Here is a 23613-nt window from a genome sequence, read left to right as displayed (position 1 = left end):
GTTCCTCATGGGGTGGGGTGAGATGAGGTACTTGGTTAGCTTATACATGGGGTTGTTTTTGTTTTTTTGTTTTGTTTTTTCTTAGCTAGGACATGCAAGCTTTTTGCATGTGCTAGGATGTTTTATCATGCATAAGAATTGAGAGTGATCTATTTTAAACAGTGAGGATTGCTGCTGCATCGTTCTTGCCTATTTGTCCGTGTTCCTCAGTGATCTTGAAACTGATGCTCTTGGAATGCATCCATTGCAAAGTGTAGTGCTGGTGAGGGACAACTATATGCTACATTCAGAGTGCTACTGTAGATTACAGAAATTATTCTGTGACAGGAAAGCATGGACCTCTTAATCTGGTATTTTACCTAGTCTGGAGAGAGAAGATACTTCCATTAAGCAAATGGAGTAGTACAACAAACTTATGCTTTCCCTACATCATCTTTTCATTTTTCCATAATCCAGGAGTCTTCCTAGAGAAGTCTATAAACTTTGAGGGTAGGTTTGTTTTGGTTTTTTCCACACACACACTTCTCCCCCACCCCCCAAGAATTTCAGAAATCTTGAACTAGTGATCTGGCTGTTCCTGTATAGGAAGGAGGGATGCTAGTCAAATATTACAGTTTGTACAGTACATACTACATTTATTTTTTGGCTTCTGGCAGCCTATTTTAGAGGGAGATGGAGAACATTTGAAGGTATGCCTTGGTTACTCAATGCATTCTACTAATAGAGCTGGCCCTTATTCTTAGGAGGCAGAACTCCATTTGTAGGTATTGCTTTTGATTTGAACTATGACATGACTAACATCAGATATGAATTTTTTTTTTTTTTTTTTTTTTTTTTTAGTTAATGTGGAAACCATGTGTGCAGATGATCTACTCTCTGTTTTGCTATATTTGCTTGTAAAAACAGAAATCCCAAACTGGTATGTAACTATTCTGGCTATACAGAACTTGATCGTGTCATTTTATGTGTAATGCTGCAGGAAGGGCAAATGTTACTGAACATGTAGTGATGTAACTTACTGGAAGCATAAGAGGGGCTGATGTAATGCAGAAAACTGTATTTTTAGTAGGACAAACAGTGAGGATCTATTACAGGTGTGACCAAATTAAGGACCTACCAGGAATTAATGTGCTGCGTCTTGCTGTTTTGATTGCCGCCTAAAAAAATACTGTAAAGGAAGGCCATCTTTAAAAGATCTGCATGTGAATATAGACTTCCTCTATAGACTGGTCCTTCCTTATCTATATTTGGAACTGTGAAACCTTTTATGAAGCTTCTAGGTGTTCAATACATTTCATATAGAGAAACTTGAATTGAATGCTTAATGGCTTCTGCTAGCCTGTGCCATTATGTATCCTTGCTATCCATAAAAGTATATCTATACATTTCACCTGTACCTGAATTGAATTTAATGTTGGTATCTCCCGTATCTCAAATAAGCATTTTCCGTTAATTTTTAGCTATCACTTTACACTGGGACTTATAGTACTTGAAATATGCACGTGTTTGAAATGTGTGAAATAATCTCCCACTACTGTTCTTATGCTGTCCTTCATATTCCTTATATCTAATTAATAACTATTCAATGAAAAGTTACAAGATGAGTAGCGTTCTGATCCATCTACAAGGCTCGGAACAGCCATTGTATTGCTAGCCTAACAATCTTTCTAGAAGCTTTTTCTTAACCCACACCTATTGTCTGTCTGCATTGCTGAAGATGGGTTGCAGTATGTCATGCTAGTATCTTATTTTCAGTGGTTCATGGCTTTAACTTTTATTTCAGGATGGCCAACTTGAGTTACATAAAGAACTTCAGGCTTTGCAGTTCAGTGAAGGATGAATTGGGATACTGTCTAACCTCAATTGAGGCTGCAATAGAATACATACGACAAGGCAACCTCTCTGACAGATCAACAGTAAGCTACTCTTAAAGTCTGTCAAATGTGTATTTGATAAGCTTGTAGGCATAAATCCAGTCAGGGGGTACAAACAGCTGACATGAGTTCCTTTTTTGTGATTGAGGAACTAAGTTGAGGTGACTGTACCTGAAGCAAACACTAAAATGATCTAAATGATTACAGTGAAGTCCTAATCCTGTAGCAATAATTATTATTCATGGTATACTCCTTGAGGAAGTACTTAAATGTTGTCTGCCTCTTCACATGATTAGAGGAAAAATGACAGTGCTATTTTCAACAACTGAGTTTTTAGTAAGCGTATTATCTCACTTTTTTACTCTATCATGCGTAAAAGCAATGGAATACTTGAGACCAGACATAGCTTAAACAGATTTTTCTTTAATAATTTTGAAAAGCATAGCTATGCTAGCAGAATGGAGATTGCAGTGTAATTTAGAATTACTCAGTAAATCTTCCTTCTCTAAAATCTCAATGTGTTTGCAGCACACTTACTATGTTGCACTAAGTTGATAATTTGATGGGAGTGCGGGACCATAAGGTGGTGTTTGTAGGTCAAATATGGCTCTTGGGATCTCTAACCAAGCAGGAGCATGGAGTTTGTGGATGCATGAGTTATTTCCTACTGGGCAACTAGACCTTCTGTCAATCAGGTCAAATCCCTGCAGGCCAATCAAGGATGATATTCATAGGACTTTAGAAACTTCTGTGATTTAAGAACTTTGTAGCTTATTAAAGGAATCAGTCTTACATCTCCTGTAAAACTTTCAACTGCTGCAAAATTAGGTTTTCCTGATCTGATGTGGAAATCAAAAGGAGTGAACTTGGAACCAGAATGAATTTGATGTGTCTCAGTCTGCCCAACTGCAGAGCACTGGAATCTAATTGTAGGGGCCAGAATAGTGGCTCAGTATGCAGGGCTTGGAATGGGACAGCCTGGGGCACAATTTTAAAAGAAGCAGCACTTAAAGTAGCTTGGTAAAGCACTTCGCCTTTCTTAATTCTGGGGTTTGTTCTTTCCTGGGCTCTTTCCATGAACCTGTCATGCATGGGGTTTTGTACATTTAAAAAAAAAAAAAGGCACTTCTGTGTAAAGAGACTGTTGTATATCATGTCTGTAATGCTGTATTGAATGATATTTTAAAATTAATAAATGTCAGCTTAAAAAAAACAAACCTGCCAGTCAATTTTGCTTCCTGCAATCTCATGGCTGTCATGAACAATCAATACAAATAGCAATGCTGGTGGTCTGGATGGAGAACTGAAACCAAAGTAGAACTGGCTTCAACAATGCCAGAAAGTTGAAAAAGGAATATATTGCTCTTAAGTTTCTGGAATAAAGACTGCCTTCTATAAATGCATGGTCCTATCTCTCCTTATATAGCTAAGGATAAGTGTTTTATACTAGGATTGCCCTCAAGTGATTATAACAAGTGCTACTTTAATTAAGATACTGATGAACTACGTATTTCAGAAGTCTAGATGAAGGCAGTGTCATACATATCAGCTGGATCGGCTCCAGACCTAGAGTGCTAGCTTCTGACTTCCTCACTTCAATGTATGTACAGTGAGCATGCAACAGGAGCTCCTTACTTCTACACTACCATTCTTAAGAGTCAGCATGACTTCGAGGCAGCACCCTGGCATGAGGTAGAAAACAGCAGAGCCTTGAAGACAAGGAATTGGGTGACCCCCCTGCCCATTAGCACAGCTGAAAAGGAAAGAGCTAGACGACCCTCTTCTCAAGTGTAGGGTAAGGGATGAGAAGGTGGCATACAATAAAGAGGAAGAAATAGCCCCTTGACAGAATTGAAAAAGGGTGTTGAGAAGGTGGAGGAGCATGATAGGAACTTCCAATAGCGTTGTTCTCCTTTTATGAACTTATCAGTTGTGATATTTCCTTTATTCTCTGGTAGAGGAGCTCAACTTCCTGTTTAAAGCAGCAGGAGCTGTTGTGTTGATGCCCCATGGTTTCCTTTTCCAGATTGTGCTGGAAATGGTTGTGGGATTTAAGTGAGCAGGAACATTGCTGTTCCCTGGGGCTTCATTACAGCCCCTCATGCGGCTACACTTAATTTTATAGCTGGCTTCAGATGGAGCTTCTGGCAGCTGAGTAATGCTGTTGTCCAATCCCTAATGAAGCTAAATACATAAAGAAAACTCAGCAGGGAACTAATGTACCATGTGGGATAATGGGCATATTATCACCCGCGTGTCAGTAAGAAAATTGCATGTAGGAGATGCCTGCCAAATTCCCTTCACCCAAGGTCATGTAAGTCTTGAGGAGATACTTTGTTTGTGGGGAGGAGAGGAGCAGGTAACTGATAGCAGAAAAGTTTTTATTTTCTGGGAGTTGTCAACCTTATTAGAATTCCAGTTAATAAGTATTGGGCCTTAGTTATGTTGCTATGCACAGCTAGTGTGCAGTAAAACTCTCTAGTTCAGAAGGCTGAAGATAGGTATAAAGTAGGGAGCTATATTAGCTGCTAGGGAATAGGTAGCATTTTGGCTCTTGTATGGAAAGAGCTGTAGGTGGCAATGAAGTTGGTATGGAGGAACTAGGAAGCTGGGAGAAGCTGGATAAGGAAGACTTGAGCTCAAACTGAGGCTAATAAAGTGTTTGCCTGGGAGGGGTGTGGAGATAATTTCTCCAAGTCATCAGTTGTAGTTTGTGAAAGTCACCTCGGACAGGCCATTATACAGGTACACTTTCATAGGTATAAATATTTTACTTCTCTAGTATGGAGAGTAGTGTCAGATAAAAAGACCATTAATGTTTGGATCTGCATTTCTAGACAATATGTATTTAAAATACCTGAATGTCCTACTCAAAGCATGGTAATTTTTAATTCTGGAAACTGTAGCTCAAGCAAGTTTTATTGTTGAAGGCCCAAACTTGCTTAATGCTTCAACCAATACCTGATTCTTATGCCATTCTCATTTAATTTCAAAGATACAGAGTTTCACCTGGGATGGCCTCTTTTTTTCTGATTTTTAGAATAGATAATATCTCTACATAAGGATTGCTGTCTTGAGTGACTCTGAAATAATTATTCCACTTGTGAAAGATACAGTGGGAAGAACAGCACAAAAGCTACAGTAGGTCTTGCTAATGATTACTTAGATTCTCCATAGTGCAACTATAAAGCTGTCTGTAAGCATTCATGTGAGAAATTCTAATTAGACTTCAGAAACTTGTATCAGCAGTAAAGCTTTAATTTTTTTTTTTCTAGTTACCATTTCTGATTAGATATTTCTTAAAGAAGTTACTTCTGATCACACTGAAGAATTGATCCAAGGAGACTAGTGTTATGTGCCTTGTAATTCTGAAAAGATATGCTTGGGTGTTTTTAGCTAAAGTACCTGGGTTTGAAAAGATTGTTATCTTTGGGTATCTAAATACAAACAACTGACTCCAGTGTATACCGATGCAAACTTTTATCTCTAGACTTCATAAACATGTTTTTAATGACATCATTTTCTACATGATGAAGGGGTTTTCAGTCAGCTTTATGAGAGGCATTTATGTTGATTTTGAAGCTTGGAGTGATCTAATTCCTAGAAAATCTCAACTCTTTATTTTTGGTGTTCAAGTGATCACGTTTATTTGCGGTTCATTAGTTTCTTAAGCTTCATGCTGACTTACTAAAATTTAGAGCAGAGTTGGACTTTTTTTACTCATTTCCATCTGGTCTGTACAGCAGAAGTTATAGCCTGGATCTACACATGGTCTTCAGTTTGATGCATGCTTTCCATTTCTAGGGAGATAGTTGTCCAAAACCAACATCCATAGAAACTATATTCACTGCCAGCCATAAGGACTGCTTGATCAGAATCAACAACCTGCAGGTGTTCCCGTCTAGTTTCTTAAAAGTATTTTCTTTAGATTATTATTTTACTTCACCTGAAGATCAATGTTGCTATTTCAAAGTCTGACTCATACTTAAGAATTTTCACCCGGTTTTGAAAGTGTTTATATGCTTTGGTTTCTGAAGGGTATCTTCAGATTTCTTAGGAAGTGGGAAGTACTGATGTGAAAGTTGAGTTACATGTCTTCTTAGTTCAATCTCTGATTGTGAAGAAGTGACCAGTGAGAAGCACTCTGTGAATGAGTCCACTACAGAGTAATGCTTTACCTGGTACAGTCTTCTATTTTCTAGCAGGTATAGAGTTCAGTGGTGTCTTTGACTCAGTTTTATCTGGGTTGTCTTCTTTCATAGCCAGTGCTAGACGTGTCTTACGTGAATTTGTCTAGTGCCTTTTTGAGTCCATTTATACTTTCGATTTTTGCAGCATCCAGTAGACATGAGTTCCACAATAAGAGAATATTTTTCTCTTCTCCTTACTCCCTCCCCAGACCTAAAGTGTGATGCTTTTGGTGGGCACCCTAGTTCTTATCTCTTGAGGAATAGCAGATATTCATTCTTTGCGTGTTTTCTTTGGACCTTCTGTGATTTTTCTAGACTGCTGTAGCACAGCTGAATCTTTTCCAGAGTTAAGAATCCTAATTTCTCCTTACAAGAAAGCTGCATTGCACCTCTTTTAGTTCTTGTTGTCTTTTTTATGTCTGTCCTGGTTTTACCATGTTCTTTCTTAGATGGTGCAGTCATAATTTTATTGATGCTCAAGTAAGAAATATCCTGATGGACATCTACTTATTTCTTTGAACAGCAGGTGTGCAGTTTTTTAAGTCTCAGAATCCTAAATGTGAAACTGATTTAGGTTTGGCATGCATCTCATAATTCATAAGTGGTAAATACAGCATTAAATATTTTTAGAAGTTAATTCAACTGTTAGGATACTCTACTTTTGCCTGTAAATGAGTATATAGATAATCAGCCTGAATGTTTTATTTTCAGGAATCTGAGAGACTATGTGACAAGCTGCTTTTAAGACAAAGGATGAACTTGTTGTCCCAGATGTCTGCTACTCCAATAGACTGCTTATTTAAGGTTAATAACTTTTATGGCAGAATATATATGTATTTATATCCCTTCCTTTATGCGATTTTCTGAAATACAATGCAGCATTAATTACATTGGTACTGTGAAGTGCGTTTTAGTAGATGCTAAAAGCATGTTTTGAATCTAGTGCATTTCTGTGCCAAAATGTTACCAAGTTAATATTACAGATTTCAGCATGTTACACAAAATATGGAAGCAAACGAGGATGGAATGTTACTTGCTGTTGGTATTGTTTGGCCCATTTAATGCACAGATGTGATGTTACTATCAGGTTCTCTCTCACAGCTTTTAGTACTTGAAATTAAGAGTTTTCTGAAATAATTTAAATGTAGTCACTTGAAGCTACTTCATATTATATGTTAATCTCATATTATCATTCTGAAAGAATTTTGCCTCTACAAGGACACAAAGCAGAGCTTCTAATTATATGTGTTCACAGATTATGTCTAGAGACTTGGTAATTTTACAGAAATGGTTTTGCACAGAGGGAACTCAATTTCGTGACTGAGTCTGAAGAGAACAATAGAAATTGTTTTAATTTTTTATAGAAAGTGTAGTAAGCCAAGAACAGATTCTTTTTAATACTGAATGCCCATTAGGGGGGTTTGTGCTGTGACATTGTTCATTTGTGCTTTCTAATGCTTGAATACATGTCTTTTATAATCAGTTCCTTTCATTTTGTGCTTCAGTAAATTACTCAGGTTTTTCTGTGTGTTGTTTTTTTTTTTTTTTTTTTTTTTGGGAGGGGGGTGTATTTTTCCTTTAAATGAGTTTTTTTGTATTGGTTCCTCATTCTGTTTCTCCTTTTGGCTTTTTGCAGCATATTGCTTCAGGTAATCAGGAGGAAGTGGAGCGATTACTAAGTCAAGGTGACAGTGATAAGGACACTGTACAGAAAATGTGTCATCCACTCTGTTACTGTGACAAATGTGAGAAGCTAGTGTCTGGGTAAGCACTTTTCATATTCACAAATACACAAAAAGCTACGTAAAAGCCTTCATCTAAGATTTACTTTAAAAAGGATGCTGGTTTTGGTTATAGAGGAAGTTGGTAGCACTTCAGGGTGGAGCAGAGGGTGTATGTTTGTGTGCTTTGAAAAAGCAGAAGAAATATTACGAGGATACTGAATGGCTAGCAACCATCAATTTTGTGATGGAGGCTGTATGTCCTTTGGTAAATGTGGTGTGAAATGTTTCTTCTCTTGAACTTAACTCACACATCTTGGACAAAACCACATCTCATAACAAAATGTGAAACTCTATAAAATAATTTGCCTGTGTGAAAGGGGTAAAAGGATAAAATTTCCGAATTCCAAAGGATAAAAGGGATAAGGATAAAATTTCCGAAACAAGGTTTTTTTGGCAATTTTTCTCTCTCCTCTTTACCATTGCTGCATAGGTAACTGAGCTGCTTTTAAACCATTGTGTTTTAAAGGAAACTGAATGATTCTTCCATTATCACTCCATTTTCTCGAGATGACCGGGGATATACACCACTTCATATAGCTGCTGTTTGTGGTGAGTATTGTTGGTCTTCTACACTAGTGTTTTCTGCTCCTTATTGTTCCTTATCTTTATGATAGTATGTTTTCTAACTTTGCATTAAATAGTGAATTTGCATTAAATTGTTTTCTGCTTATTTGCTATCAAGACTAGTATCTTGGCACAGAATGAAGTTATTGTATATTCTTTCAGACTAAGTTTCTTATGGTTAAGTTACTGTTTGTTTGTTTGCTGGCTGCTTACTTTTGCCTTAGCAGTTACCACAGTTGCTCTTTATTCAGCTGTGAAAAAAATGTGTCATCAGAAACCAAATTTGTTTCAAAGAACTGGGAGATTGATGAATGGATCTTTTTTTCTCTTGGCTGTCTATGGTAGATCTGTACCGCTTCCTGTCTTGTAATGTTCATTATGCCATTGATCTTACATTTATTAGAAGACACATTTATTTTTGTAGTGTTTTTTTTTTTTTAATACGATTTTCTTCTTATTATCTTGAATCCCAAGATTCAAGTGCTTTGTGTGATATAGCTTTATTTTCTCTTCTTTTCCAACTGGTAAGATAGAAGCATAGCTTGTTTTTAGCTGGAGGTTCTTTATAGAGCTTTGACCTTGAGTAATCTGCAACATAATACCCAAATACCAGGAAGTGAATTTATGGTATGTAGAAACATACTATGCAGAAATGCAAGATATCTTGGTTTATAGTTCACATTTGAATTTGAAAAGTAGTAATGTTCTTGTTTACTTTTCTGTTTTAATGTTTGCATATTTTTCAAGGGCAAACATCATTAGTGGATTTATTGGTAGCCAAAGGAGCCATTGTCAATGCTACAGATTACCACGGTTCAACACCGCTTCACCTTGCCTGTCAGAAGGGATATCAAAATGTTACAGTAAGCACCACAAGGCTTAATTAGAAATAAGAAGAATGCTTAACCTAAATAATAAATATACAACTCTTACTAAGCTCTTCTACTGTTACCGTCATCTAGATCTTCTGGGAAACTTTTACCAGAACCACGCGTGCTGTAGAATTGAGGGTCTTTTATCATTGTAGTTTGCATATTTTATTTTTTCCTATATTGCAAGGTTTACAGCCAGTTGTGATAACCAAGCAATTGACAGCTATGCATGTCTGATAATTCATGCATTTTACTGACACAAATATCTAATACATAGTTCAAATGGAGAGCCTATCAACATCTCTGCTCTTGATTAAGACACAAGAACCATTGCAGTCATTAGAATAAGTTAAATGACTTTACATTGTGGATACACATTCTGATAGCCTGTGTAACTACATTAAATATTATGTACCTGAATCCTATATATGTGAGATTCTTCAGTTATCGTTGTTGAAATTAAGCTGTGTCATCAATTCCATAGGCTCTTAAAATATAGGATAAATTATCATGTAGTATATGTATTGCAGTGTTTGCTGCAGTTGGTGATTCCTGGTTTTGGTGACAACTCTGAATATATAAGAAGCAGTTTTATTTGGTTCTTAGGGTAGGGCAAAACCAGTACTGTAACGCCGAGAGGGTAGTGTCTGAAACAGGAGGGACATAGCTAGTTTACATGAAGTGCTTTGTCATGCTAGAACCCTAAAGGAAGCTACGGACCAACAGTTGTTTTCCATTAATATTTTAGTTACTTAAATGTCTACTTTTATTTTTCCTTAAAGCTTCTCTTATTGCACTATAAGGCAAGTACTGATGTTCAGGACAATAATGGAAATACTCCACTTCATTTAGCCTGCACTTATGGTCATGAGGATGTAAGTAATTGTTTTATAGCAAACTAAATGAACATTCTGATGGAACAGAACTAAACTGTGATGCAAATTTGCACTAAACTTACATATTAAAAAAAGTAAATAAAAACTATTTGGAGGCTAACTGTTTAACGCTGTAAATTAGGACATTATTCAGTAGTTCATAGCATTTTTTATTATGCATTCCCATTGAAGATAGTGTGCAAATTTAGCTATGTATTTATCTCTTTAATGACACTGAACTGTAAAAGCCTGCACTTCAGCCAATGGCTTATATGGACAGCAGTGAAAAAAGCCTTTTTAGGATTGCACGTTATGTGACTTGAGAGACAATATATTGATAGTTCTCCTTCTCTTTCCAGTGCGTCAAAGCTTTAGTCTACTATGATGTGCAGTCCTGTAGACTAGATATTGGTAACGAAAAGGGAGATACTCCTCTTCATATAGCTGCTCGCTGGGGCTATCAGGGGATCATAGAAGTGCTTTTGCAAAATGGGGCAAATCCAGAAATTCAAAACCGGATGAAAGAGACTTCCCTACAGTGTGCATTAAATTCCAAGGTATTGCTCTTTATCTTCTAGCCCAATTTCTTTCTGATGCAATTCCATGGAGGTTTAGACACTTACCTGCTAATAGGATTTTGTGGTCTGGTGTTATTAAAGTGAAAATGTATGTTTCACTTTAAGGAAGACAGGTCACATTTTAAATCTAATAGCAGGAATACAGCCTGTGGTGTGGAACATAAACTTGTAAATGGGCACTTTTAATCTGCTCAGTCATAATCTGTTACTAATATTAGGTTGTTGGCTAATATGTGTTTCGGTCAGAAGATTCCTCTTTAAGTGGAGTTATATTGGTTCTGTTTGTTAATATTTTGATACAGATTTTGCAATTGATGGAATTAAACTCTCTAACATTTGAAAGAGGACAAAGTGCTTCTGAGGTAAAAATGAATGCAAGTTGCTAAACTTTTTTTTGCCATTGTTTAACCTGCTTAATTTGATAAATAACTTCTTTGTTTTGTGGGGGGTTTTGTTTCTTCGTTTGTTTTTGTTTGGGGTTTTGTTCCAACTTTAAGTCACCACTTAGGTCTCCTCAGCAGTCAACAGAAACTTTCAGCAGAGGATCATCTGTCTCAAGCCTGTCATCAGCATCAACTGATATAAGACAAGAAGAAGTAAAAAACAGTTATAAAGAGGTAAGACTAAGGTGTATGTTCTGACAATAAGCAAAGAGAAGGAAGCTGGAAGAGTGATATTTTGCAACACTCTTTTAAGCTGCTTCTTCAGGGATAGCTTTCTGTCTGTTTTGGAAAATTATATGCTGCTATCCTCAGGTGCTTGTCATCTCAGTATCTAAGCATTTGTATGGTATCAGCTACTCTGCTGGTTATTTCTGGGGAAAACAGCATATTTGGAGTACTTGTTCAGATTTACTGCAGTTGACTACATAACTGCATACATAACTGAATTTGCTGAAGTCTGTAAAATTATAATGGCAGTCAGTACCCCAAGGACCTTGCTGTCCTGTCCAGAAATTAAATGCATTTGTTAACTTAAAAATCTGTCAGGGAAAGAAACTAGTACAGGCATACTGGCAAACAACTTAACAAACTAGAATGTTAAGACAATCTTTCAAAATAGGCATAGGAAATCAATTTTGTAACATGTGAAGTAGTACACACGATGTATTAAGTGTCTTGCGCATATATGTTTTTCCTGATTTTGCTTTACACACACCAACTAAGATGTCATCCTCTCAATTTTTTCATGTAGGACCTCAGATCCCTACTTTCCTTTTATCCTCTCCTAAGCCTGTTGTATCACCACTCCTTCTGATGCTTCTCTCTTTATTTTTGTTCTAGTCCTCCTGTTCCATTTTTTTCAAAATTGACCTCCTTAGTATTTTTGTTTCTCTCTATATCACCTCTGCATTAAAATTTTTCCTTTTCCTGCTAGTAAAAAGTTTTTCTTTTGCCAAAAATTTCTGCTTTCTAAAAATGTTCAAGAAGCTCAAGATATATCAGTTACTCTATGAGAGCGTCAATGTAGAACTGTTACTCCCTGCTTGTGCAAAGTCAAGTACTCTAAATAAGGTCTAAAGTTCACCTTACAGATTTAGTTTCATAAATTCTTAGATATATTTATTTTCACTTGAGGGTTTATTTTTCCTTAAAGGAACAAATTTGTCACACCTAAGAGCTAAGACTATAGTTCAAACCAGGGAAAAGATTACAAGCAGCTTACACCTTAGATTCTTGGGGTTAATGACCTTCTCCTATAATCCAGCTTTAGTTCATTTCTGTCGTGGTATATGTCTTGTATGTGGCTTGTTTGCAACTTAGAAAAGAGAGAGTAAAGGAGCCAGGCATGTAAATTTGGAACTTCCTCTGTTAGAATTAAACTTCTTGCACGATTTCAAAAACAGGCAAACTGAGCAGGCAAGTGAACTGCAGTAGTTTCACTTGATCTATTTTTACATTTAAAGGAAGGTACTTATATTCCATGGAGGAGTGAGAAAGCAAACTGAAAAGATGGGGAAATGCATGTAGCAGACATTTTGATCTAAGTGCTCTTAATAAATTATCTATAAGCTGCATAACAGATGTTGTATGCTTCTCCACTGCTAGGGCCTGAGGCAGTTTTTAGAGCTGTAAGGAAGTTGCTATTTTTGGAAAGAAGTTATCAGAGCTTGTGAGTCGCTTGCTGTTACTGTTCAGCATCTTGTGTGTGATAAGTCTGGCTCCTGAAAATCATCAAGACCTTTACGTTCTCCATTGACATTATCCTATATTATACGGAGAGACATAGGGGGAGCACAGATCTTGCTAGTATATGTAGTCCATTTTAGATTTAGATGTAATGAGATTAGGATTCAGCCCACCTAACTTCATATGTCTGAAAGACAATTGTCCTAACTTCAGACATCTACTTTCCCTCCTTAGTGAAGAGAAATCAGTGCCTCCAGAGAGGAATTAATCTCAAACATGCTTAGTTTGACCTGAGTTGCACTTGAGTGTCATTTGGTGGCTGCATTTTGTTCTGTAGTTACCAGAGAGGAAGCTTAAAAGACTGACCTAGGTGAGAGGGATAACTTCTAGGCATCCAAAGTTAGGAAAGAGGAATTCTGCCTTGAGTGCCTAGTGCATCACTTCAAGGAGCTTCACCTTGTATTGGAAAGTAATAATAAAATAAAACTTAGCAGCTTTCCTGAAAAGAGAAAAAACCAAATGGATGGAGGGTTTTAATCTAGCTTCTCATCTGTAGATGCTCTGTCTTTCTGCTAAAACCCTGAACAAACAGATCAGGCCAGTAAAACACAACTTCCTTTCAGTTTCATTCTTCATTGTTTGCTTTGCCACACAGTGCTGTCACAGCAAGGTAGTAATTTCTAGATAAAGATTGAAATGTGACTGTAGCTGTTGCTCCATGACATCTTCGACTTGAAAATGTTTCTTAACATTGAAACAACTTTGTTTACACAGCAGCACCTTTGGTGATTGTAGCACAGTGCTAGAATCATTTGCTATAATGCTGAATCAGACTTTCACGAAGCTTATTAGCTGCTTCTTCAACAATCTGCAGAGGCCAGAGAAGTCTCCCTGCCCTTTTGCTGACACCTGTCCCATTTGTATCAGGTTAGACCTCAGCTCCTTCATGTGAGAGTAGAGAATCAGAGAAGCAGCAGAGAGACAAGTACGTCTCATTCTCCTGCTTTCACAAGCAGTCAGAGGGATCGGGAGAATGGCATTTGTGCACTACACAGCACCTTTCATCTCTTCTTCCCCCCACTTGCCTCGTTCCCCGCTGCAGAGCTCATAAATAGGAGAATATCTACACCCAGTAGTCATGTTCAGGCATTAGGTGGCCTGAGCATACACATACTTATTTGGTCTAGTGCTGGTCCACTGGATTAACTCTCTGAGTTGAAGCACCTGGTTTGTGCTAATACATACCCTGTGATATTTATATCTTTTCAGATTTTAAGTAAGAAAACAGATTTCATACTTACAGTCAAGTTACATTTGTAAATGTTTGGTTTTTTAACATAGGAATAAACCAGTAATCTGCAGACTGGAAACAATCGGAAAGCATCTTTTTCATCTTAAACTGTTGTTTCTCAAACAGCAAAATAAAATCTGCATCTTTTGTGCTTCTGGTAGCATATAGTAGCTCAGGAAGAGTCCAAAGAGTACTAGCATTTATCAGAGTAGAAATTTGTCTTGACTAGGAATTTTTAATGTTAGCTTCACAACAGAAATGCATGGTCAGCTGCTGCTGCAGTGGTGTAATAACAATTATCGGCTTACATGGCTTTGTTTATGGGTGGACTACATGTCCTTTATTTAGGTGAGTACTGTTTATCTTTAACTAAGTGAATCAGACCATTAGATGGCCGCAGGCCTTGCACAGCTTTTGTACTTCATAAAGGATGAAGGTTTTTCCTTTAAAACTTTACCAGTAAATATGAAATGAGCAAGCAGTAATGCTACCACATGAGCTTAGGAGGTTAATAAAGGACACAAAGTTTCCTGTGTACAGCTTAATATTAATACTAACAAAGCAAATTAATTGTTTTCTTAATACATAGGTGCAAAAACTCCTAAGAGCAGTTGCTGATGGAGATCTGGAAATGGTGAGTCTTAGGGTGGCTGTTGGATATTACTGAATTCCAATTTGCCTCATTCGAATTGAGGAAATTATTTGTCAATAGTATTAAGTGAAGAATGTTTTGAGTAATACCTTCCCAGGAGATCTGCAGGAGCTCTGAGAGGTCTTGCTTCCACACACAGGTACCCTGATCTTCCTCCTGCCTTAGTTTTTGAGTGCCGTGATGTTAGCCCTTTCCATGTACCTAGGAAAAGGTGACGGCTAATGTATTGTCCCTTGCACTATGAGACCAATTTAATTCTCACTTCTGTCTTGAGTTTCTGAAAGACTTGTCTTACTGAGCATAATACAAACTCAGAATAATACACTAGATAGATGTCAGGTATAACATTGCCAGATGGAGTGATAATGGAGACTTAATACAGTTGCCACTGATTCTAAGATGACTTTTGTTTACAGGCAATTAATGAATTTCAAGGTAAAAATGTATTTCTTAAACAGCTTTTGTTTTTGCTGCATAGAATGTAAAATTAACATGCAGTAAGCACCACTGTTTACAAATTGCACATGAATGCTCTGAGTCCTAAGACTGTATTCTTTGTAGGGCCTCTCTCCTCCTCAAAAATGAGGCATTGTATATTGAGAAAAAAGTGGAACTGTCAAGCTCCTGGGAATTGACAGACCTAAGAAAAGTCAGTGCCCCTGCTTAGTTTTGGATATGGGTTAAATGCCATCACCCTTGCCAGTTCTTAAGTTCCTTAAATCAAAAGAGGAGACAAAATTTGCATTTATATGAGCTGGCACAAGTCATCTGAGCTAAAAGGATTTGGAGAGTTTGAGAACAGGTGAACACTGAAGTCTTGATTACGTAGCAGGAAGTAATTTCTAATTTATTTCGCTGCTATATATGCTGAACTTTGTAGCTGCTTTGTCAACAATAACATTTGATCTTTTAATTTGGCCTGTGGGCAGTTGATGCCAGAAGGTAGCTGTATAGTGTCCCTGAGATATTCGCAAGTGTATGGTTGTGAAATCTTACTTGCCTATATATGCAAATTTATGAGGACATGGAACCTTTCAACTCTCTAAAGTAGGACTTGCTTTTTATGCCAGGTACGTTATCTCTTGGAATGGATGGAAGACGACTTAGAAGATGAGGATGACACAGCCAGTACAGCAAAGCCAGAATTCTGCCATCCATTATGCCAGTGCTCAAAATGTGGGCCAGTACAAAAGGTGGGAATATTCATTCTATAAAAAGAACAAATTATGTTCTTGTAATGTAACTTTTAGCTCTAGGGAAGTAGCATTCATATTGCCCAAAACCTTTGTACCTCTGCCTGAAAAGCAAGTAAATATATATTGATCTTAAACAGTTCATCTGATGGTCATGAAATTGAATGTTTCCTGTATCCAAAATTTTCTACAGTTCAATTAAAAAGAGAACAAAGACTTGCTCAATATCTAATGGGGTGAAAAAACTTTGCAGTTTGCTTTTAGAATATCTCGATTGCTGTAATTAACGTTTGTCCAACTTTGAATAAATACAATACCCCAGACTTTGCTTGGAATTTCTCTACATGAAGCTATCATGTTGGAAGAAAAGAGATAAAAATAAATCTCATTGTTCTGTTGAAAAATACTACCAAGCTGCTCTGGTTTACTGACTCTTTTCCTGAAGGTCTCAAATTATGCTCTGTAGCAGAAGATCTTGAAATGTCCATTTTCCTCTTTGGTATATACTTAGAAGATATTTGGCTGCTTTTTAGTCATCAGAGAGTAGCATGATTAATTTTATAGTTCTGGTGTCTATTTTGCTCAACAGAAATTTTCAAAGATCTCCACTAATGGACTTGGAGTAAATGTTTCCAATGAAGATGGTTTTACACCATTGCATATGGCTGCGCTGCATGGGCACTCTGATCTTGTCTCTCTCTTGTTGAAACATGGAGCCAGTATCAGTGCCAAGAATGCAAAACATGCAGTTCCTCTTCATCTAGCTTGCCAGAAAGGTCACTTCCAGGTAACTGAGCCTCTTCACAAATGCAAGTAATTTAACACTTAACTGTAAACAAAAAGCAATTTTGTGAAATTATAACATGACTAAAACTGTAACAGTGAAATGTAGCTACTGTCGTACGCCAAACATTTTAAAAATACTTTGTGCACCTGGCTCTTCCTATGTGTTTTCTGTCTATACCTTCTGTTGTAGGAGGTTACATGTAGAACTTGGTATCTTCAATAGCCAAGATATTAAATATTTTCTGTGTCTTCAACTCATTTAAATAGATTATGAGCCAAATGGAACTTTGCGGATAGAAGATACCTCATCCCTGACTTTGAATCAGGGAAACATAAGCAGTGAAGAAGCAGTACCAGCTACTGAGGCAAGAACATTAATACAGGAGGGAGAATAAACGAGGGGAAAAACAGTGATCAAGGAAGAAGCAGATGCAGACAGGCAAATTAGGAGTGTGCAGAAAAGTGGAAAACCAGGGGTCTAAAAATAAGGAGCTGAGGACTGCAAGAGGGAAAAAAAAAGAATTACGAAGATGAAGGGGAGACAAAGCACTAGGGAAGCAAGAAGAAAACAAGAATACAACTTAAACTTGTAGGTTTAATGAAGGTTAGTTAGTGGGGTATTTACAACACAAGTCCTTACAAGTGTTCTGATGTGTTCTCATGAGGAAAGGGCGAAAGGACACTTGCTGTGGTGGTTTGGTTTTGATGTTTTGTGAAGTTATTGGTTATATATGGTTTTCACATATCTCAAGTTTTATTTTCTGGCCTTTCAGTTGCTTTTCTTTCTGTTTGCTTTAAAAGTGTGTGGTAAAATGTGAAAATGCGTATGATAGATAGAGATGCTTGTGGTTATTATAGAATCATAGAATAGTTAGGGTTGGAAAGGACCTTAAGATCATCTAGTTCCAACCCCCCTGCCATGAGCAGGGACACCACACACTAAACTATGTCGCCCAAGGCTCTGTCCAACCTGGCCTTTGAACACTGCCAGGGTTGGAGCATTCACAACTTCCCTGGGCAACCTATTCCAGTGCCTCACCACCCTCACTGTGAAGAACTTCTTCCTTATGTCTAACCTAAAGTTCCCCTGTTTAAGTTTAAAGCCATTACCCCTTGTCCTACCACTACAGTCCCTATCTGTTTGGCAAAGATGAGATTGGCTTTCTCCATCCTTTTTTCTTCCATCTCTTTTTCATTCCAGAGGAGGGCTTTCACTGCGTGATTATGGTTAGCTGGTATCTTAAAAGGTTGTTATTTCTTTCAATAGGTGGTAAAGTGTCTGATGGATTATAATGCTAAACAAAATAAAAAGGATATATATGGAAATACTCCTTTAATTTACGCATGCTTGAATGGCCAGTATGAGACGACTGCCTTGTTGTTGCAGGTAAGATCACTGAAAACAGAAAGTTCAGAATAATAATTCTGACGTGATACTTATCCTGTACTCAGGAACAGTATCTTTAGTTACGTATTTCTCTGTCACAACTACCTGGGGAAAAAAATCTGTTATCTCCTTTCAATCCCTTCCTTCGTTGTATTTATTAGATAAAACTCTACTGTTGTGAGCTGTTTCTGTGGAACCTTTTTTTTGTGGCAGGTGTTAAGTTTTCTTGCCGATGATTCTATCACATGGGGAGGTTTGTGGGTTCTGTAATTTCTTTTTTTTTTTTTTTTTTTTTTTTTTTTTTTTTTTTTAAATATCTCTTAAACTTGGAATATGTAGTAGGTACATACCAAAATGAAATGAGCTGATCCATAAAATCGTAGCTATGAGAAAGGAGAAAATAGTATCAGGTGGCTTATTGTTGAAGTGTTGATTGCTAGCATATGCTTTCTGGGTTTGTAAACAGCCACGAGGCTTCTGTTGCATTGTTCTCATTCGTACATTGAAAAGACAAACAGAGAAAACCAGAATAATCATGTGCTGTTCCATTTTGTGCTACTCTGTCTTCATAACATCGATTCCATCTTGCTGTCCAGCATGGAGCTTCTGTTAACCTTTCTAATGCCAAAGGAAATACAGCACTGCATGAGGCAGTGATAGGGAAGAACGAAGCCCTGGTAGACTTGCTCCTTAAGAATGGTGCAATGACGCACATCAGGAATGAGAGGAACTGCACCCCTGCAGACTGCGCTGAGCCGGTGAGTGCAGAAAGAGCATGTCTGACATCAGATTTCCATGTGCAAATACAACTATTTATTACAACAGTATTTGCCAAGACTTCCGTATTTAACAGTTGTGCATGATATAAAGACTAAAATGCCTGTTTATTGTACAGTGTACCATATGGTACCTGTGGTACATGAAACCTGTTGTGTTTCTAAAATAAGTTATCCTAGACAAAAGGGATGAATCATGAAAGCACATACGTGAGTGAAAATTACATTAAAATATGTACTGGTAGTGGCAGAGATAGCAGAAGAAATGTTGAGCATAGGAAAATTAACACCTTAAGCTAATAAGTTACCCTGTGAGCAGTCTTCCTTGTTCCACCCACTGTGTTTTGCCCTTCATGCCTTTTGATACCTTTCATCCTGTCATTGATAACTCTGACCTTCCCGTTTATTAATAGCAATAACATAATATGTAATACTAAATTACAAAGAATTATTTCACTCTTTAAATGATTTGATGCATGGTCCCTATATTTATGTGCCTAAATAGCCGTTGAGATGTAGCATAATGACCACGAAATTCTGTACTGAATCAATTTTAGTGTGTATATTACCATCTAAACCGAAATCAGCTTAACCATAAATAATGCAGTTTAAAATAATAGATCAAGAATACAAAATCATCACTCCAGTACAGTGCAACTTGTCCCTACTCAAAATGATACAATTTAAACTTTGTATTTATAATGAGGTTTTTTGGTGCCTTACATTCATTTTGGCAGCAATTAATTAACACACTCTGCATAGACTAGAATCCTAAATTGTACTGATGTTTTTCTTTTTCTTTAATAATGGTGAAAATGGAAACTTTTAAATTTAAGAATTCAAATATCATTAAGTTGCTGGAAACAGCACCAAGCTATGTACCTACATCAGCAGAGAGAGAAAAGGAGTGTGAGCAGCATGCTTCTATCAAGATAAGAAAAAAAGGTACATGTCATATTTCCACTGGTATGAATAAAAAGGGATTTAGGAATTCACATGTGACTCCATCAAGTATTTTGTATAATTGACTTACATATAATTAAAGAATAGTCAACTCTTTAGCACATTTATTACAGGTAACACCTAAGATACTGTAAATGAAGCAGACTTTTATTATGTTCATTACATTGCTACAAACTCGGTTTCACTTTTTTGTGCTTGGGGGGAATTTTACATACAAAAGCATTTAAAGTTAAAAAAACATGCCACATTTGAGATTATATAATCAATTATGTAATAATTGTACATTTCAGTGAGAACTAAACAAAAAAAAATGTAATTTAAATTGTCTCTAAAACAGGTTAGGGAGTAACTCTTCCATTAGTTAGTGTCTCTCATAATATGGGACAGAAATAAGAGCTACAAAGGTAACTAAACTATTAAGCATGGTTAGTAAATGAGTAACTTCCAGTAGATGGCAGGATATAATACAGCCTAAGCAGATGCATTGAGACACACGGTACCCTTTCACAGTACATCTGAGCTGATGCAATGGCTTAGTGCCATTTGAAAGAGGTGGTGTTACCATCCATCCTCACTTCTTCCTTCTTGCCCTTAGCATCTGGTCTTGCTTATCCATTACTTTCCTTATGCTGGCTCAGAAGTTTCTCAGATGAATTTTCAAGCTGGTGCAGTTCACTAACCTGGGGCGAGGGGTGTAACAGGTTTCATGCTGAGCTAGACAACTCAGCTTAACAGAGGACCTGCTGCCACTGTGGAGCTGTGGAAAGACGATGGTGAGGCTTTACAACAGGAATTGGGGAAGATGAGGAGCAGGAGCGCCCATTTCAGCATGCATTAGTTTTAGTTAGGCTTCTGCAAATAACTCTTGCTTGCTCCCTAGGAAAGACTGTGAATGCTTCCTTGATACAAAACCAGAATTAATCACAGTATGGTGATGCCCAAGATTGATATAGTTCTTTCAAATATTAAGAGAATAGTTCTAAAAGAACAATAGAAGAAATGAGTAGTTAATAGTGATGAAGAGCTGGTATACCATCTGTATGGTATGTGAGAATTGGAATGAAGGGCCTTGAGGTCCAGAATTAAATGGTCTCTTCAGAAGCATGGCCAGTCATGCTAATCTGATGAAGGATGCTTACTCCTGCAACTTAAAATACTTTAAAATTTCCAAAGATTAATTGTGACTCTGACTCAGGTTATTACTGCTATATAGTTTTACCGTAAAATTTTAATTCTAATGTCAGTAGAACCACTTTTCATTCAGAACTGTGTTTTTTCAATTTTTAAGTGTGACTCCATTGTAATTTTAGCTGCCTGTTCTTTTAAACCCCTAGCGAGTTCTAAGCCATGTGAGAAAGCTGATGATCCCGTAAGCAGACAACTTCAACTGGTCCAGTCAATTAACAGATTTAACAAGTAAGCACAGCAGCTTCCTCAGAAGTTTTTTTGTTTCCCACAAGCTAACAAAAAATAAAATGGTTAATAAAGCCCAAAAGTGGGTCAGGCATTGTGACACATCACATACGACTGATTTGATGGTGGATGTTAATCTCTGAGGTGTGCACATTCATATCACCAGACAGATGTGGCATGACGTGCTCATCAGCGGTGAACAGCACTGACATGTTGTGCAGCAGAAGGGAAACGGAGTACTGGCAACCATATGGAAAATTGGTTCTGCACTAATACTTGGTGTACTATGAATTAAGAATTTCAAAGCAGAATGCTTTAAAAATATTATCTTAGTGCTTCACTCAGTGGTTGGGTGTTGCTTATGATCTCTTTAATGTATATTCTGTGATAAAATACAGGAAATACTGGTAGGCTGTCATTCTGAGGTAGTGGTGCCAGCGAGGAGCCTTTCTCTGGGGAGATAGTGCCACCCTCTGGATTTTCTGTGATGGAGACTTTTGTGGAAAGAGTTGGTTGAATTTAATTTCTTTAAAATACTTTTTTAGAGCAAAACATTTACGGAGAACAATAACGAGAGATAAAAGTGTCCCTAATTTTGACTATGAGTTATTGCATCAGGTAAGTGGAAATACTTGCTTGGTATAACATAGCAAACCTGTTTGTTTTGTCTGCTGTTAATATAGATACATGTAACAGGAGGGTTTCTTTACTAGTGGTTGGTTGTGAATCCCAGAAGTTCTGACCTCTTTGCTAACTTGCTAACGTTTCATCATTGTTTAAGCTTCAATGGTGCTTCTGTAACACCTCTTAAACATCTTATTCTTACTTTTAAACCTCTTAAGCCTCTTAGTCCAGGCTTCATCTCTGTCTTGTTTTCCATGTCATGGCTAGAAAAATCTAGGTTATACCAGGGCTTGAAAAACTCTGCAGCTTCTGAGGGCTGTTGTTAGCATTATTTCAGTAAACGGTTATTATAATTAATTTCTTTGATTCTTATCTTAGAAAATCTGTCATGAGCATGCTTGGATTCTCTTTTTTTTTTTTCCTTGGTTATAACGTTTGCATAGGGGCCACTCACTCTGAAAAGGAAAACTCAGAAAGATAATAATAGTTGGAATGACCAAAAAGAGTCTTTAAGAGGTCTGGGAGGGTGGGTTAGATCAGGAAGCACAGAGTTCTTGCCTTTGCCTTCAGCAGTGCCTAGTGGACCTGTGTTACTACTTATATTACTACTTACACATTTCTTAATGGTCAAAGAAATGGCTGTTAATTTCAAGGATCTTGAGACTTGTATTACAAAAGGTGTTTAGAAGAATTAGGATGATATTGGGATAGCACAGTGAAAATAAGTTTTGGAAAGCCTTTGTTATCTTTTCACTTGTGGTACTGCTGTGTATACAGCCTGGGGCGGGTTGGCCTCTTATTTTTTTCTCATATGTAGACTGAATATAATTCCTGTCCTACAAAGTACACTATTTTTAATCCTTGGCTGTGCTCTCACTATAAAGAATACCATATAATTAATGTGTAATTGTATTCAAGAAACACTATATTCATTTTACTTCTTTGTCATGAAGAAAGCAGGCAATGCTCTTAACATACCATTTTCCTGTCCTCACAGTTAGCTATTAAGAGCTTTGATAAAACCAAGTTAAAATCTGTTGAAACACTGGACCAGAGTGAAGTTAAGATTATTGACACAGGATGCAGTGGTGAGTTTGTGAAACGTGATGATGTGATAGAAGTTCCTCACAGGAGTAAATTAACACACCGGAGACACACTGTTAATATGCCACTTTCAGCAGAGAATGTCAGCGATAATAGTTTATCCAGCCCTGGAAGTCCAAGTGTTTCACAGTCAAGGGACTGCTGTGATGACTTGCTTTCAGAACATTGATGAGGAAGCGTGAATTTGATGTCAAAAGCTGAGGTTGTGGTAATTTCAGTAACCCTTCACTGTACGTCGAAGGATTGATTGACACTTGCAAGCCTGCTTTCAAGACAGAATCCAGGATGACTCCTATGCAGGAACAGAATGCTTCTAGCACTTTGGAAGACTGAATCCTCTGTTGGATTTATGTTGGAGGTGTAACTGAACAGCCAGATTGTTACTGATCTCAACAAACAGGGACGTACCTAGGTGTAGACAGCAAAATTACTTTCCTGTTCTCCTTAGCACTTACTAAAAAATTCTGTGTAACAAGTAAACCAAATGAAAAAACCTGTATTGTATTTTTTCAGCCCTCACTTAGTTTTTGAAAGTCTTTGAATAATTTTTGCATTTTC

General features: G+C 37.2%; 1 protein-coding gene across 1 annotated transcript in view; it reads left to right on the top strand.

The window, feature by feature from the left end:
- The window catches only part of ANKRD27 (ankyrin repeat domain 27 (VPS9 domain)), a 28599-nt gene extending 5375 nt beyond the window's left edge, over positions 1-23224 (top strand). The window contains exons 10-28 of the mRNA XM_010015112.1: positions 841-919; positions 1784-1916; positions 6776-6868; positions 7701-7828; positions 8315-8397; positions 9160-9275; positions 10067-10159; positions 10519-10716; positions 11040-11099; positions 11235-11354; positions 14747-14791; positions 15880-16002; positions 16592-16789; positions 18056-18175; positions 18772-18933; positions 19788-19896; positions 21249-21330; positions 21873-21945; positions 22949-23224. Of these exons, the coding sequence (XP_010013414.1) occupies positions 841-919; positions 1784-1916; positions 6776-6868; positions 7701-7828; positions 8315-8397; positions 9160-9275; positions 10067-10159; positions 10519-10716; positions 11040-11099; positions 11235-11354; positions 14747-14791; positions 15880-16002; positions 16592-16789; positions 18056-18175; positions 18772-18933; positions 19788-19896; positions 21249-21330; positions 21873-21945; positions 22949-23224 (2291 nt within the window). The remainder of the gene's footprint in view (positions 1-840; positions 920-1783; positions 1917-6775; positions 6869-7700; positions 7829-8314; positions 8398-9159; positions 9276-10066; positions 10160-10518; positions 10717-11039; positions 11100-11234; positions 11355-14746; positions 14792-15879; positions 16003-16591; positions 16790-18055; positions 18176-18771; positions 18934-19787; positions 19897-21248; positions 21331-21872; positions 21946-22948) is intronic.
- The last annotated feature ends 389 nt before the right edge of the window (positions 23225-23613 follow it).

The sequence above is a fragment of the Nestor notabilis genome, unplaced genomic scaffold, assembly GCF_000696875.1.
Source record: "Nestor notabilis isolate BGI_N333 unplaced genomic scaffold, ASM69687v1 scaffold32245, whole genome shotgun sequence".
NCBI classification, from domain to species: Eukaryota; Metazoa; Chordata; class Aves; order Psittaciformes; family Psittacidae; genus Nestor; species Nestor notabilis.
Note: the sequence above shows the minus strand (reverse complement) of the source record. Positions and strands in the feature narration are given on the sequence as shown.